At 47.5% G+C, this 19,099-nt stretch overlaps 2 protein-coding genes across 4 annotated transcripts in view; both read left to right on the top strand.

Moving 5' to 3' along the window:
- The window catches only part of Sarm (sterile alpha and armadillo motif), a 107,458-nt gene that overhangs the window by 41,720 nt on the left and 46,639 nt on the right, over positions 1 to 19,099 (top strand). Inside the window, exon 1 of one of the 3 annotated variants that reach the window (XR_013102153.1) lies at positions 11,268 to 11,520. The exons of the other annotated variants lie outside the window; for them this stretch is intronic. The gene's annotated coding sequence lies outside the window, so the exon portion shown is untranslated. Of the gene's footprint in view, positions 1 to 11,267; positions 11,521 to 19,099 lie in introns of those variants that run through there. 3 annotated transcript variants of the gene reach the window in all.
- LOC143425768 (uncharacterized) lies at positions 3,218 to 5,532 on the top strand. Its single transcript, XM_076898757.1, has 5 exons — positions 3,218 to 3,660; positions 4,049 to 4,359; positions 4,548 to 4,852; positions 4,917 to 5,162; positions 5,245 to 5,532. The coding sequence occupies exons 1-5, from the start codon at positions 3,218 to 3,220 to the stop codon at positions 5,530 to 5,532; spliced, it is 1,593 nt and encodes a 530-aa protein (XP_076754872.1).

Here is a 19,099-nt window from a genome sequence, read left to right as displayed (position 1 = left end):
GGGCATTAATAATGAATCACGTCGCGATTTCGCCGAGTTTTACGATCGCGAACGTCGTGGAACAGTGGGCGGCCGTCGAAGGTCTGCGACGTGTCGCGCGATCGATCCGCGAGCGATTTTTCCCGCCGCGCGCGGAATTAATGCATCTGCCTCGCTTCCAGGAACGTGACACTGTTCGCAAAGGACGAACAGAAGAACAAGCGACACGCCTGTGCGATAGAATTGTAACAGCGGATACCCGTTTGCCTCGTTCCTTCATTGTCGTAGTCGAAAACCTTCAGGATGAGACTTTCGCGTTATCCTTTCTGTAGAAACTAGCTCGAGCGATCTTACGTTTGATAACGCTTGATTTCGAGTAAAATGCAAACGGAAGTATCGAACTGACTGCTATCAACTTTCCTTTCTACCCACTTGCAAAGCAATATCTGTCCATAACAACCTCGTTCGCTTAATAAATTAGAAAACCAGTCTTAACTCTCTCAGCCACAAGACACTTACTGGTTCATTCAAATCCACTACACCCTGAAACTGTATTTTATACAACAATTTCTATACTTCATCGAAACGATGTCTACCGTTCTCTTCGAAGAACCAACAAAATCCACGTCTCAACCATCCTCATCATCGTCGTCGCGATCACGAACGATCTCGTCGTGGCAGCCGTTCGAGGAGTTCCATGTCGAGGCTTGGGAAACGCCATCGAACCAAGCGCGAAGAAAAGAAACCGCTGCGGCGGTTCTTCGCGGTCGCCTTATGCAAAGGGGAACGAGCGAGCGCACCGATGCCGGAGCTATAAAGACAAATAGTAGCGAAACGAGCCCAACGAGGCCTAACGACGCGTATTTGCATCGGTCATTAAGACGGCCGGCAATTCCGCGCTGCCGCCGTCACCCAGCCGTCACCAAAGGACACCCGCCGCTAAAGTGACGCTTATCGCGACGCGCGAAACCGCGTTCACTTGCGTAACACGCGCCACCGCTCGTTTCGCATTTTCCTTGCCCCCTTTTCTGGCCCCGTTCTCGAGCTTCGACGCGAGTTGCGTTACTTCTCGTCGTTGTTTCTTCAGTTTTGTTTTGTTTTTTGAGAGAGAGAAAGCAACAAGTGCTTCTTTGGACATCTCGTTGCATAGGCTCGCCAAGCGTCTCCTAAAAACAAATTGCGAGGGTTATTGGAATTTGGTAGATAAAGAGAAATTTTGAAAAGGGCACGTAAACGTTTTTGAGGATTTGATTTGAAGTTGATGGGGATCGCTGGGATTTTTATTGCGAGTGTGATCGAATCTTTGAGCACGCTTTTTAGTTTCGAGAGAAACGCACGAAATTTACTAGCATTTTCGTTAATATCTCGAGAGAAGAGCTTTTCAGATGACTCCAACTATGGTGACTAACGTGTACCAACTGCGTGTACATATGCATACGAGCATGAATCACGCGTCAATTCGCATCGCGACTCGATCAAACGAATAACCGACGCATGTTTTACAATTCTATTATGTTAGTAAGTAGACCAGAAATACTTGCAGCTCGACATGCTCGTGACACAAGGTGCGACGATTCTCTGTGACGTTCGTTCGACGTTGCTCCGACTCTGAAATGTACAGGTGTCGAAAGAAAAAGAACTCCGTATCGAACAAAAATGGCGGAGTGGCTCGTACGCAACCGCGTGGTCGAATTTTCGACCCGTCTGCTGAAGTAGCCGGAAGCATTCGGAATTTGCCATGGTTCGCGGGTTCAAACGAGTTCGTTTCGACGTTCCTCGCGGATCGAGGCGAAATTCGAGCGGCGCCTCTCTTACGACACATCGAACACGGAAATCTGGGCGCTTCCTGTTTTCGTAACGGGGAAAACAGATCCATCGCGAAACGGAAAGTTCCTTTCCTAAATTCTCTCTTTTAATTATCACTCGAGCAGAGTTAATTAAAGTTAAAAGCTAATACACGATTATTAATTTACGATTCGTAAAGAAGGTTGAATCGAACTAATTTCTACAACAAAACTAAGTTCAATGACCTTTCTATTGTAGCAGTGCTACGTGTGATTTGTCGTGACATTTTCATCGAATCTCAGACGATCATATTTTCTCTACGGTTGAAGAAACAGAAGAGTTACGATTAACCGCGCTTAGATTCCAGTTCGACGCGACGAGGGAGCCATTTTGGTCCCCGCTTATCGTTGAACTCGTGCGCGGAAGGCAGTTACGTAATTCAAGTAGCGATACGGTCCATCCGGTCCGATTTTCATCGCGTTCCATGAAAAACGTCGGCCGTCTCGCGTTCCCCAGAAAGCACAGGAGCGTTTCCAGAAACGAAGCGAGTAATTCCTCCCGCTGGTGCGACTTGAATCATCGCCCGGTTACTGTCCGTGAAACGTGCGGGCGGTACGCGAGTATACGTGGGAAGCTTTGGCAAACTAATCGTTTCCAGGAGAAGTCGTGGAAAAATATAGCGTGCGTTCATCGAAGTTCTATGTCTGAAGTTTGCGTGATGATTTTATGAAAAATACTTGAGCGATGAAAATACACGTAAAATCGTTTAGCATTGATTGCTGCTGAACGAACAACCACAAAAAGTACCAAACGAAGCGAGACCATGAAGATCGTTTGAAGATCGCGAAGATCGTAAAACCGAAATGGAAAAGCGAGCCAGCTCGCGTAATTCGCTTTGAAGATGACGGTGAGAAACGTCCGTCGACACGAGACGGCCTGAGAAGGAAACCTGAAACGGCGCTCCTGAAATTGCGACGCCGTCAAGCTTTTCCACGCGTCTCAAACGTCGCGCGGGTCGCGAAAGGCGGGAGAAATTGCCGGCGGAAGAAAAACGGGACGTGTCGAGCCGCTGACGACGGTAGCCTCGCGAGCGTACTAATTATCGCGGCTAGACCGCGAATTAGGGGCGTAAGATTAAACGCGGTGGATCGCCGCTGCGACGACAAACGGGCCTCGTCGTCGAGACGCTTTATCATCGGCCTCGATCTCTTCGCGCTTCTCTCGCCGCGTCCACAGGATGCGAGATTTCGCCTCTTCATCCGTCGCATCCGTCCTCGTGAAATCTGGTGACGACGGCTTTCGTTTCATCGCGATAGCGCCGATCTTATCCATCGTTCCATGGCGAATTGAAGTCGTCCACGAATAACTTCCCCCCTAAACGCAACAAACCTGTCAACCTAACCATCGTACAGGTTACCTCTCCGATTAATCAAAACGAGCAAAATTTTGGACAATGGCCAGGCTAGGCAGAAAAGAAGCGGTGGCTCTTCAAGCGGAGATAGAAACTGAGGAAGAATGGCAGCAATTGTTAAATAAGAAAGGCTTGATACTGGCGGACGTTTACTCAGAATGGTGTGGCCCGTGCATCGCCATGGTGAGCACCCTGCGTAACGTGAAAGTGGAAATCGGTGGCGACGCGATCAGCTACGCGATCGTCAAGAACGACTACATCGACGACCTGGAACGATTCCGTGGCAGAAGCGAGCCAGTGTGGATGTTCCTTCGCGACGGTAAAATGGTCAATCTCGTATTTGGCGCGAACTGTCCCAACCTCCGTAAAGTGCTGGTGAAGGAAATCAAACGGGTGCAGAATGAGGAGGAACCGGAAATGCGGCTGGACGTGAGCAGTAGAACTCCTGAGGAAGAGATTTGGTGGCAAGAAAAGGAGGCTGTCAGGTACTGCAACAGTACTGGTAAAGCGTTCAATAAAATTGCATCGATTCTTGAAAACCCAATTTATCGAACGCGTAGGTATCGCAAACTTAATAATAATTTTAATAAACACTTGATAACATGGGTGAAAGAGAAATATTTGCTTTTAAGCAAAAATGAACCCTGCAAGGGTGAAATAAAAAGTATTGATACTTAACGATAACGCGATGTGATTTCTGTGACCAAGCGCAAGGGTGTGGCTGGACCAAAATGGCCGCCAATCGTCTCTAGTTCCTCGCGGTGCCGCAGCCAACGGTGGCCATTCGAGTCTGCTCGAAAATTTGTCTCTCCGCGTCTAGTTAACGGTAATGTTTAATGGCGAATCGCGCAATGAATGTCCGTTTCGTGGAAGAAAAGCGAAGGAGGAACGGGAGCGTGCCAAGGAGGAGGCAGAGAGACGAGAGAAGTACGAGGCGTTCCTGGAACAGATGATGTTCGAGCTGGCCGAGGAGACCAGTCTGGTTTTCTATCCGTGGGTGTTCAGGGACGAGGAGGGCCGTCACAGGGACAAGTACCAATGCCCGCCGTACCTCGAGCTGATCAACACGCTGTTCAAGACGAACTTCGACGTGCTCGAGGAACTTCGCACGCAGCTGAACGAAGAAACGATCGAGAAGATGTTCGTCGAGAGCAACGTCGAGATTACGAAAGAACTGGTCGCAGGTGCCTTCCTATATTTCACCGTGTCCACTCGTACTTTCACTTTTCATCGCCTCTCGTCTGTTCAAATTGATTATCGTGGAACGTCTGTTACGCGAGCATTTCAGTATCGTTCACTGAACGGATCACTCTACTTCGTGTCTTCGTAAAATAATTTTATGTATGCGCATCGTTCGTCTGTGCTTCGTTAGGATTAACAGACGGTAAGACAATAGCGTTGAGACTGAAAGGCAGACGCCCTCACCCCGACTGGCCCGTGCCTTACCCCTTCGAGTGTCCCAAGGGCGAGAAAAGGTGTCCCTCGCGAGCGATCGACGACGTCGAGAATTACCTGTTGCACTTGTTAACCAGTAAAACGCCGTTGCTCCACGAGAACGCCGCTCCGTTGTCTGGCGACGAATCCTACATGGAGAGACACGTTCACGTTCACGAACCAGATCCTGAGGACGAGGAGGACTTCCCTCGCACCCATCCCGCTGTCTGGGTGCCTCCTCAGGTATTCTCTCGTCACGCGAAATGGAACATTTCTTAGATACCATCGAGTATTCTAATCGTTCAAGGCCAGAAGCAAAGTGCACGTGTTCACAACCCTCTTCTCGAACTACATGGAATTGGTGCACCCTTACGAAGAGCCCGTCCCACCCCCGCCTCTGTGCGCCTTCAAGTTTTACTATTCGAAATTCAACGGCGTTCGCGACACCTGCGAGTTGTTCCCAGACGCAGTCGAATATTTTGGAGCGTTCGAGTTCGACAGTCCCGCGATCGCCAGGCGGATAGCGTCCAACCCTGAAGATTTCGAGAAAAAGGTTCCTCGAACGTATTCGTACCATTTTTATAGATTAAATATCAGTGAAAGTTGTTGGATGTAAACGGAGAATATTGATAAAGGCGAAGTTACAAACTGGCAACGAAGTCTTCGTGATAATCCTGCGGAGGATCAGCGAGGACGCTTTCCTCTCGTTCGCGAGTGTCGAGCCGTACTTCATCACGGAGGACGATGAAGTGGCCCAGGCGATGATAGACGAGTACTTCCCTGAAGGTGCTGAAGACGTGAGTCTGCTCGAGATCCTTGTCGAGGACGAAGAAGAATCCTACGAGGAAGAGGAGTTTGAAGAAGAGGAGGAGGAGCAGGATAAGGAGCAGGAAGAAATGTTTATAGTCTACGACTTTCTCTGATGTCAATAGTGGTTCTGAAAATAAAATATAAAAAGTAAAACCATAAATTAAAGCGTTAGTTAATTTTGAGCAGACCTCTGTTCGATAATTACGCGTATATTTCGAGAAGAGCAGCAATGAGAATCTTCTCGAGACCGCTCAAGCGTATTAACAAACAGCTCGTCGACGATCAACAGCTCGACGCGGCTGTCGGAAGTTTCTTCATAAAAATTCCACGATCTCCTCACCGCGGGGGCCTTTGACGAAGGCGTTCCATCGCGTCGCGAATAATTCGAGGCTCGCGGTGTTCGCTTTTCGCGCTGTCCGTGGATTCCATTCTTCACGCGTTTTGGCAGAGCCGGATCATACTCGAATACCCGGCTGTCGTTGGCAACGCGTTTGCGTAACCCTGGCAGAATTCCAGACGGCGGTAGAGGTTGTGTTACGCACCTGTGGCCGCCGTGCCAACTTTTTAATCGTGACCCACCAGCGGGGAACACGGCCTGCCAAGTTATCGTCAAAACAAAGTGTTCCTCTTAAGCGTGTTACACTGTTCACCGTCGTTTCTCATCGCAAGGGGTTCCGTTTATATATTAGCGCAATTTTTCACTCGCTATCCAAGATGAGTTAACAGAGACTAGATCACTCTCGTCCTTCGCGATCCTCGAGAAGATGTATTTCCTTCGATTTCGAGATTTTCATTGTTTTCGAGTAGATTCTTCGCGAGCATTCGTCTGCCTCTTTTGGAAAGATAAAAACGAAAATGATAAAGGGAATTTTGGAGAGCAATATGACTTGAAATGACTCGCAGAGGTGGTCGTGAAACCGCGCGAGATCAGCGGAAAATCAGCCGCGGACGGAGCGCATAAATTGAATCGCGCTGATCGAATTAACGAGGCTATTTGTCACGCGACCAATGCGATAAATCCGCGCGCGAGGAACGGCACGCGAGCTCGACGTCCCGTTCGCGCGTATCCGCGCTAAATTTCGCCAAACGAGCCGAACAATTCGTCCATTAACCGCGGAGACGTTAGTCACTCGACCAGCTCGATCTCGCGGTTAAATTGCCCGTTTTCGTCTGCATTTTTGGCCCACGATCCTCCTCTACACACAAATACGCGTGGCTCGAGAAACTCGTCATTCTAAATATCTCGCAAATTTCTCCACAACGAGAAACAAAATATTTTCTGATATCTTTGCGTGCAAGATACTTCTCTAAAGAAATTGGAATAATTTCGTTAACGTTCGTTAATAAAAAAAAAATTCTGGCGATTTAAAATAGTTGCCAAACGAACGAAAGAATCGCAGAATTGAATTTCGATCTCAGATAAAACATTGAGATACCAAAGTGAAATTGCCCGTGAAATGAACGCACATCGAGCGTTTATCCAAACGATGGCCACGGTATCGATAAAAGGCGGCGGAGAACGTTCTGGCCACTTCTTTTTTTTTTTATTTCCGTGCCACGATACGCACGGGAGCGCCGGAGGCGGTCAATTGCTTAAACATCGGTAATTATTGCACAAGCGTTGCGCAACTAAACTGTCGGTACCAGGGCGAGGGGCGAACGGGGCGCAGAAAAAAGGCGTAAATTACAGTTACGCCGAGTAATTCACGTCCATCGTGGCATTAACGATCTCCCCGCGTCTCGTCTCCCTCTGCGTCGCTGCCCATTTCCGTCGGCGGACCGATCGCGATCGTTTTTCTCGACCGCGCGAAAACGTCTGCGAGGCATAGGTGTGGGCCTGCGATCGCTGCAATCGAACGACAGCCTCGGGTGCTCTTGCGAACTTCACCCAAACGCTACGCTCCTTTCGAAGCGTTCGATCTCCAGTCGAAATACTTTGGCGAAGTAACGACGAGATGGATCTCGAGGATTTTGCAATTTTCTTGAATGTATGTTTCGATACTGTGCGAATAACTTAAAATAAGGAGGTACTGGGCGGTTGCAAGCTTTGAAATATCTGAAAGAGCGAATGACAAATGATGCGTGTTCGAGAGTGGGATAAAAATGGACAAAAAGGATCAGTGACACGTTTGCAGAAGGGATGTTAGAATTTTCTGTTTGAGCGTGGCTTTCGTCGAGGGTTTGGCGAAGTAACCACGAGAAAGATCTCGAGGATTTTGCAATTATCTCGAACGTATATATCTATACTGTCTGAATAACTTAAAATAAGGTACTGTGCGGTTGCAAGCTTCGAAATATGTGAAAGAGCGAATGACAAATGATGCGTGTTCGAGAGTGTGATAAAAATGAAGAAAAAGGATCAGTGACACGTTTGTAGAAGGGATGTTAGAATTTTCCGTTTGAGCGTGGCTTTCGTCGAGGGTATTAGCCCCGGGTGGCGACGCGAAACCCACCGCGAGAGCTGACGAGGAGGTCGGGATCGGCAGAAAGTTCGGGCGGACGAAGAAAGGCGCGCGTGCATCCAGCGGGAAGATAAATTTACACGCGACTCCGCGACGCCGATGGCTGTTCGCGTACCCTCGTTTTCTTTTCCCCCCTGCGGGTCCCCTGAAGCCGTTCAGGTCGTTTTCTTTTCGCGTGCTCGCAAATAGGAACCCTCCGGCTCCATCATCGTGCTCCGAGCGAAATTAATGGCGTCGGGACGCGGTCGAGCGCGATTCACCGACGCCTGCTCCTGATTTACCGTGTCAAAGTTCACGGCGAGCCAATGAATAAACCCTGCCGCCTTCTCAAACGAAGCGAAATATCCGAAACTCGGTTCACGCCACTGGCAGACATTTTTTTTAACGCGAATTCGTCGCGAAATTAGTTCGAACGTGTCGCGAGCGGAGTCGATTAATTTCTACCATCGACCAGAAGTTGCGAAATTCAACGTTCTTCGGTTTGAAAATTGAAGATTCGCGTCTCTTGGTATTTTATATATAGCTTTCAAGGGACTCGAAGCATTCCGAAGTTCATAGAAAATTAATCACAAGTAAACGAGAAGACTTTTTCGTTTAAGGGGGATCGTCTTCGCGATAGAAGAGTATTTTTTGCTTCGAGGAAACGATAGATCCTGCGAGTTTCCAGATTCGTGAAGAAAAACCAGACATCCAGCGACTTTGTTTCAAGGAAACGAGTTAATTTCGTACGCGGCACTCCGTTTCCGTCCAGTGGACCGATCGTTCGCTTCCGGTTCGCGTGAAGCAGTGATCGTGAGTCAACTTTAACGCGTTACTATGAAAAGAAACATTATGCGACGTGTTCCCCGGCCACGTTCACAAGAAACAAACAACTTTAGTACTTCTTCTGCCAGTTTATTATTAAACATTCGACTGAATGTTTAACATCCGCTTAGGTTGCCGACTGGAGTCATTAAAATAGAAATTTATAATCTATTACGATTGGGAAACACGGTAAATCTTAAAGAAATAGTCGTGGATCTCTAGTTATACGAACTGTCTTGTCGTTATCAAATTTTATAGTCGATGCGCGATAAAAACCAAATCAAAACCAAATCATTGTCAGAAATACTTCTTAAATTACTTCTTAAATCAACAATGCCAATTTTTACTTCGAAAATGGATTCGCTACATCTCCTCGTAGCAGTGCAATGCCACAATATTTTATACCTTCGATTCACGTTTCTTAGGAACCACTTCCGCTCTGACATCGCGATTCTACAGAAACTCAAACCCTTATCGTGAAAGCGACAATCGCGATTTTCGTGATCGTCAGTCCTTGACCCCTTTAAACGCGTCCACTCGACGAATCCACGGGCAACAGCTGTTCCTTGCCAACGTCACTCTACTCGGAAATTGGGATTTTACGTCTCGATGCTGCCCTGTCCGCGACACGAGCGAAGGGTTCGCCGGAAACTCGAGGAAAGAGCGAGTTTTTTTCGTGACAAAAAGTTCGTGGAACGCGTCGCCTCTAAACATCCCCTGTGGGGAATTTCTACATGGTCGATGACTCGTCTCACGCTTTAATCCAGATCCATGGTAGAACTTGTACCACGAATTTTCTCAGCTACGAAGTTGCGCTCGCGATCGACTAATAGTTGGTTGGATCTTTAAAAGTCCAATATGGTTGCGCGAGAAAAAGGTTCGAGGGCTCCATCGAGTTCTCAGCCGCGTAAGTTGCCACAGAAAACTGCAGACCTGCTAGTGGAAGTCGCGAGTAATCATCGCATCGAGGAGAATCAACGGCCAGAATCGCTGTTGGCAAGGTGACGGTTCTACTTCGCGGGCTGCGACGTGTTTCTATCCATTACGTGATTCGTAACGAGATGGAAATATTCATGGGTGAAGTTTTTTCCCTCTCCTGTTCGTATAATCATCGACGACCTGGCAATTTCCATCTTTATTTGTCTAATTGAACTCTGAAGAGTTTTTAAACGATGCGCGTGTTTTCTCTCTGAACAAACGCAGCCACGTTTCCGTGGAAAAATATATTTGCCAACAAACAGGTGAAAAAAATACCATTTCACCGTGGTGAAAGTTGGCGCTCATACTTTGTAACGTTTCGTTAGTTCTCTTTCGCATTTGAGCTGTTTGTGCTTTTTGTTCTATCAGAAACGATGGTAACTGCGAGTTTGGTAAGACTTGGAAGGTGTATTATATAGTGGGTTCGCCTTCGATTCAGATTGACGTAACGGAACGAAATAATGACAGGCGTTTGACTAAAATGTACCACAAACACTGAAGCCGTAGCGTGCAGCGTATTTATTGCGGTAACGCTGTTGAATTTATGCATCCGCCCAGAGGGAGACACGCTAAATGTGCCAAAAACCACGCTCCGGCCTGCAAGGCATTAACGGTCAAATATTGAAGTTGTTTCAAATTCATTTTATTTGAGTTCCCACAGAGAACCGCGACTGAATTGCGATTTTAAACAAATTAACACGTTCTTTAGCCGAGAAGAAAAAAAAAAAAAAAATACGAAATTTAACGAGAAGGTCGAAAATCCAGCCGGAAGCACGTTCGAAAACACCTACGATTCGTACAGAAACGTTACACAACACCGTGACCGAATGCAAAGCAGATCGAGTGACCGTTCACTTAGCGCCTTTTTCAACTTGAACCACGTTCCATCGCGTGGCCGACAAAATTTCGTCGAGTCCACGATCCAGTGGCGATCAGGAATGGCTGACATGTTGAAAAAAAAAAAGAAAAATACCGCATACAATTTGAAATCCACCGCGCGCGGAGGGGTCTATGGCGGCAGTTACTGGCCGATCATAGCCGTCATTCGCGTCTATCGCTGCCTTCCTGCCCTACCACGAGCCATTCCGTATCGTTCCAACTCGCACAGCCTCCAATGATCGCCACTCTATCCCTTCTCGCCGCTGGTTTGCATCGCGCTAGACACAGCCCTCCGAGTTCGAAGGTCACGTCGATACTGCCCGCTCGGCTGAACGCATCGCCACTGTTCGTATCTGCGCGCCCAGCTGCCGCGCGAACAGCCCGCGCTCTCATTGGCTGCGCAGTCGCGTGGTGGGAGCGGTATATAAAGCCGTACGCGGCGACCCGCCGTCAGTGCTCGCGTGTGCTTCCTCCTTGGTGGTGTTCTTGATTTTCGCGCAGGTTTTGCTGCTCGTTTCGCGTACCCGCCACTCTGTAATTATCCTTCGAGTTGTTTACGTCGCATCTCGTATATTAAACTCGATGTATCCAGTGCGAGGGACTGTTTCTCTTTGATTGACAGTCGATTGGACAACGTTCTCGTTTGGTTCGAAACGGACACGGATGATGAGAGGGAAGCACCGTGCCCTGCCGCGTTTTTGAAGTTCGAATATGTGAGGGAGAAGTGGATCGTCGACAGTTGCTGGCACACGAACGAGAAGACACAGAGGCGCGGGTGAACTGTTCGAATGAGTGAGAGAGCGTCGAAGCTGGCACGGAACGAGGAGTTACGTGTCGATTGAAAGCAGAGATAACGAAAGAAATCGATCGAACGAGGGAACACGCTTCGGTGCTGCCATGACAATGGTCGTCAACAAGATCAACATGTCGTCGTACTCCGCGCCGCGACGCACTTTCTTCTCGGGCCTACATACCAAGGTAAACAACGCGCGTTTTCAAAACATCCTCGTTTTTGCAAACAGTTATCCAAACAGTTCACTAACCTCGATATCCCCCCTCGAGTGGCTGCGAAATTTCTCAGAAAACCAGCAACGCCTCTCACTCTCCCTCTCTCTAGATCCATCAAACGAAAATAGTTGGAAATACTCGAGATAGGTCCAGTGCCAAATATTTTCCCTTCATCAAGAGCAGCGAGAGGGTAATAATCGGAACTTCGAGAGAAGTTCGTCGCGTTGCCCAACCTGTATCCTTCGCGACACACTTCACGCCACTCTCTTTAACCTCTAACACGATTAAAGAGGCTGTAATTCGCGTCTCGTAAATCTCACGTGCATCAGCCACAAATGTGTGTCCATCGAAACTCGGATTTCGTTCGTGTGATACTTACAGTCGCTAAACCCCGTGGCGAAAAGAAAAACGAGCTATGTATAGGTTTAAAGGAGCAACAAGTTAGCGACGTGTACGTGTGAATGCGAAATTTGTGGCGTCGTAACCAGCATCGTCCTCGAATCATTCTATTTGCGATACTCGTGTAACGATAATATACGAGGCAGATAGTGGCAGAGGCTGCACTATCCTAATGTGGGATTCTTTAAGGATAGCGCTCGACCGTTTCTACGGTATTTCACCGATTTAGCGATAAGCACGGTGTCCCTGATCTCTGTTGGTTGGCGTGCTCATCGGATTAACGGTTCTACCAGCCGCGTCGTTTGTCGTAGAGACGCCTCCCGGTGTATGGCCGCGTTCAAATTTGTTTTTTATTCAAATTTATTCACCCTCCGAGGTGACTGCGAGTCGAACGTCCTGCGTGGAATTTTCTGCGGAATTTTCGTCTACTGCACTTGTACAATTAAACCTGCGGGCCTTATTAGCATTTAACACGCTGGTTTCGCTCTAATTTGCTACGCACCCGATTAATTGCTATCGCCTGTAACTGGATTCTCCTTTTTTGGACGAACGAGAATCATAATTGATTGCAATTTATTTGTTTCAGTGAAACGAGTACAAATAAATTATTTCCTCTCGTTCTCTCTCTCTCTTTCTGTTGGAAATAACAAGCACGCGAGAGGACGCATTCTATAAAAGCACACGTAAGAAGCGTATACGTAACGATCTTTCGCGAGACATAGTTATCACTCGCGAGTTAATCAGAATCAAATTGTATGCGATTGTTATTTTCGAGACGCGGTTTATATTTAGATTCTCGAGGCGTGCGGAGACGAAGGATAATTTTAAGCTGTGTATAAATAGAACGCGATAAAGGCGTATATTGGTAGCGCACAAAGGAGCAGATATAGGGTAGGAATGCTTTGAGGCCCGATAAAAGGGAAGATGTGCGTAATGTTTTTCCGATTTGGTCGATCCTCGAGCGTGGCACGACGCAGCGCGTACGTTCGAGGCTCTCTTAAAGGTTGGCTCGTGAAAATAGTATCGACAGCGGTATGTCGGATGCCTACTAGGCTTGGTTTATGAAAATGCTCGCCGCTACGTCAGTGCCTCTCTAAAGTTAGTGCTACGTCAAACGTTTCTCGGAATAAGATTACAGCCGCGTGTTAGCAGCAAGTTTAAGATCCTTTCAGGTCAACGCACGAGAGCGCGTAATAGGATATTGGAGCTGCTGTTGTGGTGTCGAACCGTGAAAGTATCGGGTCACGAGGAAAATGGCTCGTGTATCTTCACTGGCGTAACCTTTCTCTTTACGTTAATCGTTGACAATCGCACGATTAACGCGCTCGCGAGAGGCGTTCGAAGGTAGCCCAAGAAATCGTTCATATTCCATGGAACGTTCCACTCGCTGGTGAAAGTACGCGTCGCAAAAGGATCGTCAGCAGCCTCGCGTTCGCCCCGCGGAAATTTACGAATCCCTGCATGCCCATTCGCCGCGCACGACCGTGAACGTGACCGTGTTCCGTCGCGAGGGAGCTTCGAAACGCGCGGGCACGCGCGAAACAATCGTCCAGCCGATATCCACCTTTCCTTTCTTCCCTCGTAGTTTTTTTCTTTCTTCCTCTCGCTGGCCAGTCGCCAGAGTTATTTCGACCGGCCAGCCACGTCCGGTAATCTTTTCCGGCGATTCGCGGACCATCGACAGCTTACGTAATTCGAAACCAGCGCGAGTTTGTTAAACCCCAGTCGTGGCCCAAAAAAGTTTCATTCGAATTTCTAGATGTGTGGTGTATGTACGTAATTTAATTGTGGATTGGTGTTGTTTATGAGAGTTCTTTATGAATGGTAAAAATTGAAACTATTTTCTTTGTGATGGTATAGTAGGTATTTTATACTTTGTTTGGATAGCGAGTATCAGAGAATATGTAGTTTAATTTAGCTGGCGATTCGAGGGAGGCGTAGAAACGCGGGGTGGTCAAAATGGCCTCGCGTGGCACGTGCCACGGCCGCGTCCAATTTTTCTGACGTCGACGCGACGCTGCATTCGACGTTCCCTCGTTTCAAGCGCGTCAGATTTAGGTCCCTGGCTTAAATTTAGCCAGGTTTTGCACGGCCCAGGGAAACATCCGTACGAAATATTCTTCTCTCGCTCGTTAGCCACCCTCGTTCGCGATCCGTTCTTATTGAGAGCTTTTTTCGTCGCATCGCGACGATTTATCTTCGCTGCACCGGCTAATCCTCCGTTGATGAGGAAGATGTCGCCTCGAAAATAGACGCGGGAGGTCCCTCGAGGAATATGCGCTGGAAAAATTGGAGCACGGTTTAATCGAGCGTGTCCAAGCTCTGATGAATGCTCCAATTCTTTATTTCGACGTGGCAGTTTGTACGCGTGGACGAAACATTTGAGAAATTGTAAAATTGATGTAATATTGTGAAGAAATTATGAGCCAAGGCGATAACAATTTCGTTACACGTAGCGCGATAAGTTGGCGAGCAAGTGGCGGAATAGGAAACGAGCGGTGCCGTATTAAATTGAATAACGGGGTGGCTCGTGGCACGCGACGATCGCGTTCATTAAACGGACGCTTCGTTAAAGCGGCATTAATATCAATGTCCCCCCTGCTAAAGGAGGATGCCTACCTTTCACATTTTACTTTCGACGCGAGCCAGAACCGTCGGGGTACGACTTTCGCTTTTGCTCGCGTTAAAACGCGCAAGCGATTGCGGAGTCGATCAACAGCTGGCTGTAATTTAGATCTCTCGTTTCTCGACGCGTAACGCGCGATATACTCAAGTGATAATAATTTATTCCCTAAGAAATAGAAGATTAAATCGAATGTCGAACAACAGATTTCCAGAGTTCGATATATAAATAATTATTGTATCCTGATTGAAGTGAAAGTAAAAGTCACACGAACATAATATACTTTTACTTAAGCTTGGAAGTGTTGGCAATTCTCAAATCGTGCGAGCCACATCGTCGACCTCAAAATTCCTCGTTGGGGCACGAATTTCGTAGGTTCGTGGCGTGAAAGTGGCGGTGCTGAACGGGTTAATCGCGCATCTTGGAGCCCAATTCCGTGATGGAACGGCGAGAAGGAAAGAAAGAGCGGCGTAAAACCGAGCCGCGCGAGGCATAAAAGATTCATTTTGCCGGAGAGGTGACCCTCTCGACCCAGCATCCGCTCTCTGTGGGCGGCTCGCTCTCCCTCTGCTCTCTCCCTGCTCCCTCTCTCCGCCACCCGTTTTCTTTTTCCATCCCATTGACGTTTCTTCTCGTCTGGTTCTTTCGAGGTGAACACGGAAAAAGGGCGGCTAAGGACGGGAGGAGGAGAGGCGCGGAGGAACCCGCCTCGTTGAGACAATCAAGCGACAGGCGTTGCTCGTTAACTGTAACTGCTACTAAATTGCCGAGAGTTGGGAGATCAGGGTTCCTCTTCGCTCGCTTCTTTTCGTCTACGACGTAGCTTAGGATCGATGAGAGGTTGGACGTTACGAGTTTAGTGGTTATCAGGCTTTTACGATTAGGGGTGGCATCGTCAACATCCTTCTTTCTTTTCCTCTTCTTATTTTCTGATATAATTATCTTAAATTTTCTGATATATAATAGAATGAAGTTGGTACCTTCTAATGCTACTCTAATAAGACCCAACCAACCCCCTAGGATGACCAATAAACTTTGAAACATCACCTATCCTGTTACCAATACATTAAACAGTCGAAGAGCAAGTAAAAGAAGTTGAAGCACTAGTTGAAGCTTGCTCCAATAACATTCGCCAAAGTGGACCTTCCAAGAGTACTCTAATTACACCCAACCAACCCCCCAGCACGACCAATAAACTTTGAAACATCACCTATCCTGTTACCAATACATTAAACAGTCGAAGAGGAAGTAAAAGAAGTTGAAGCACTAGTTGAAGCTTGCTCCAATAACCTGGTCACGTACTAATCTATCTATATTTCTGTCAGTTGATAAAACGCGAGACTTCCAAGCGAAACACTAAAATGAGACACGTTAAGGAGCCATCGCGATAACCGAAAGCAACTTGAACCGCGTCCACTTCCGATTTCCGTGGCGGAGCGGCGTTGAAACGTGTTCTCCACGGCGACTCCGTCGCTGGGCGCCGTTACTTCCGGTGGCCGGCGTCCACCGTCCGGAAGAGTCGTTAAGCTCCGATCAATTCGTGGAACGCGTCGCGTGACACGCGTCACGACGCTTTCACGAAAGCGGCGCGTGAAACCGCCGGTGGAACCGGATGCGTTTAATCTGCTGGCCACCGAGAGACGCGGCGCAACGGTAATTACCAGCGTGGAGAGCAGCGACAGAGGGGAACGAAGACGCCCGCGGATGAATGAACCGGCGGGAATGAAAGAATTATTTACGCGGCTAGTGATCCCATTAATCCACTTTGAGAGCGCCTCGAATGCGCGCGAACAATGTGCCGTTCGTATTTCTCTTTTTCTCTCTCTTTCTCCTCGTTTCGATCCTCTGTTTGACGTAAAGCAACGATTTCGCGAAGACGCGAAGACGAGACGAGGACATGTGCGGACAGACGTGTGAATGGATCGAATTTTGTGAGACAATGTGTTTTTAATGTACACCACGATATGGATTTCACTTTTTTCTCTTTCAACGATGAGACATCTAATAGTATGATTTTTTAGCACGTAATAGTACGTGCCTTAACTATTGTTAACCACTACGGTTTCGATACTATATTGCAAGTTGGAGTATTGTAGTTTCTTTGGTTTCTAGAGTCTACCGCGACACGTGCACCGTCTTCTCTTTCAGAATCACGTAGCTGTATCTATGTAATACGTACGATGTTTCATTAAGTTTTTAAACATACCAGTGCGACGACATCGAATTTATTCCTAAGGCGATAACACCTGCGCGTTAGTCGAAGCACTCTTCACGTGCCTCGAGAACGCAATTATGATAGTATCAATCGGATCACAGTTCACAAGCACTGTTTCGTCTAGCAACCTTGCTTCCAAAAAGGTCCATCTTGTTCAGTCAAAACCCTTAGAAAAGCATTACTTCCGCCAAACCCTTGAAAACACAGAAAAAGACGTCGTTCTCGAGTTCTCTGGTCCCAACGGAAATTGCGGAGTTTTTCCAGGAGAGGAGAATTCCAGAGGGTCCGATCGGATTCGAACTGGAAATATCTGTTTCTCTTAGCGAACGTGGCAGCGCGGGGCACGATAAACCGAGTTCGCGTGACCGGTTTCCTCTTCTGGCGTCGGGTGTCGCGCGATCCCTGTCCCCTCGGCTGGGAGTCGTGTTTCTGTTGTCGCAGAAATGTCACGCAGACCGCATTGGCCGTGCCTCTCTGCCCGCGCGAGCAGAAGCGAAAAATGTCACGGCGTTGACGCATCGCTCGTCTCGACGCCGCTAACAATAAGATTATACGTCCGCGAAACAATGCCGGATCACGCGCCGCAGATTATGGCGGCGGAGGCTGCACGTGTGTCGGTCGATGCCTCGATAACCAGATGGGTACGCGAGTTCTGCTCCAACTTTGGAATGCGGCCCGTTCGAATAGCTAGAGAACTTCGTTTCTTTCCACAAACTTTTACTTGGAACACTTTCTCGAGAGACTTTTTGGACATTGTTCGTCGTCCAGTTTCATCTCATTGCGTCCTAAATCAGTTTAATCGATTCAACCCTGCAAAAGGTAAAGAAATTAGGAAATTAAATGTGTGAATCTATATGAAGACAATGTAACTACTTTAGTTGAGTTTCATCTCATTGCGTCCTAAATCAGTTTAATCGATTCAACCCTGCAAAAGGTAAAGAAAATAGAAAATTAAATATGTGAGTCCATATAAAGACAATGTAACTACTTCAGTTGTGAGCGAATGTATAAAGAGATTTAATTGTACGTCTATGGAAAAAACAGAAGATAAATCTCTCGAGTTTTATTTACGATTACAGTTAAGTATGTTCGCGTAACATCTAATCAGCAGACACGAGAGTGTTCCGGTCGTTTGAAAGAGCGCGTCCCGCAAGATTGTCCTAGTTAGCGGTGATCAATGCGGGAAGCCAATTAACGCCGTCGTCCTTGGCAAATAGCGAAATCGTTTATCAAGCCGCTCGCATCTCAATCCTTAAAAGTAGCCCCGTATCCGCTCGTTAACCCGTTAATTAGCATCGCGGTGTACTCGTCCGGTTGCTCGCTGGTTTTACCCGCGCTCCAACAAACTTGCGCGCTCTTTAACCTCAACCTTTAAACTGTATCGTCCCACCTTTGCGCTTTTTTTCCCGCGCCATCGTCGCGTTTGCAACGATCTCATCAAAAAGCGAAAATTCGCGAAGATCTCGTAACGACGACTGAAAATATCTTCAGTATCTCCCAACAATTATTATCTGTTTTATTTTTCCGTCAACACGTAATGCTTCCCTAATTCGACGTTTAAATATCCTTATCGAGGGTCCTTTTAAAGGTTTCTTCGTTCCCTATCATTCGAGATATCCTCCAGAGGCTCGACAGTGGAAATTCACGAGTCGTAAGTATGTACCTACATGGTTCTGCGGTTAGTCGAGGGTAATTAAGACCGTCTAACGTAACGTCATTAACATTCCACGGCGTTGTTACACGTTTCGAGCGTAACTTGCATAACTGTACAATCCTGTGCGTATAAATACAAGCATCTCGATGATAACGTATGAATAGAAATTTTTTATTAAAGGGAACGCTGTTCTCGAAACATTTCTACTCGCGTGGAAATAAATTCTTTTATCGAATCGAGTATTTATTTGTTAAGGAAAAATTCGCGAGGAACAACCGTCGAAATGGCAGAGAGGAGCGATCGTAAATGGAATTGTTATTGGTAAATTTCGACCGTTTCACCATTAAACTTTGTCCAGAAATAAGAACCGGTCGAAACGCGGTCTCCCAGCGAATTTCGACAAGGTCGAGAGTGGAAACGGGTGCTGGCACGCTGGGCGCTTTATTAACGCGTAAAACGGCGCGAAACGGCCGGTTTTACGAGGTGAAACAATTGGCCACGGGAACACGTTGCGTTTCGTAACGGTTTACGAGCCGTTCAATTAAAGATTTCCGCAATAAATTCTTCCCGCGCTCCCCAGACGGAAAGAATGCCGCGCGACGCTGAAAAAGGCACCGTCTCGCGGCGAACTGTAAAGCGTGGCTGAAAAAAACGAAAC

Source organism: Xylocopa sonorina, chromosome 8 (genome assembly GCF_050948175.1).
Source record: "Xylocopa sonorina isolate GNS202 chromosome 8, iyXylSono1_principal, whole genome shotgun sequence".
In the NCBI taxonomy this organism is placed as follows: Eukaryota; Metazoa; Arthropoda; class Insecta; order Hymenoptera; family Apidae; genus Xylocopa; species Xylocopa sonorina.
This window is presented reverse-complemented; position numbering and strand designations above follow the sequence as displayed.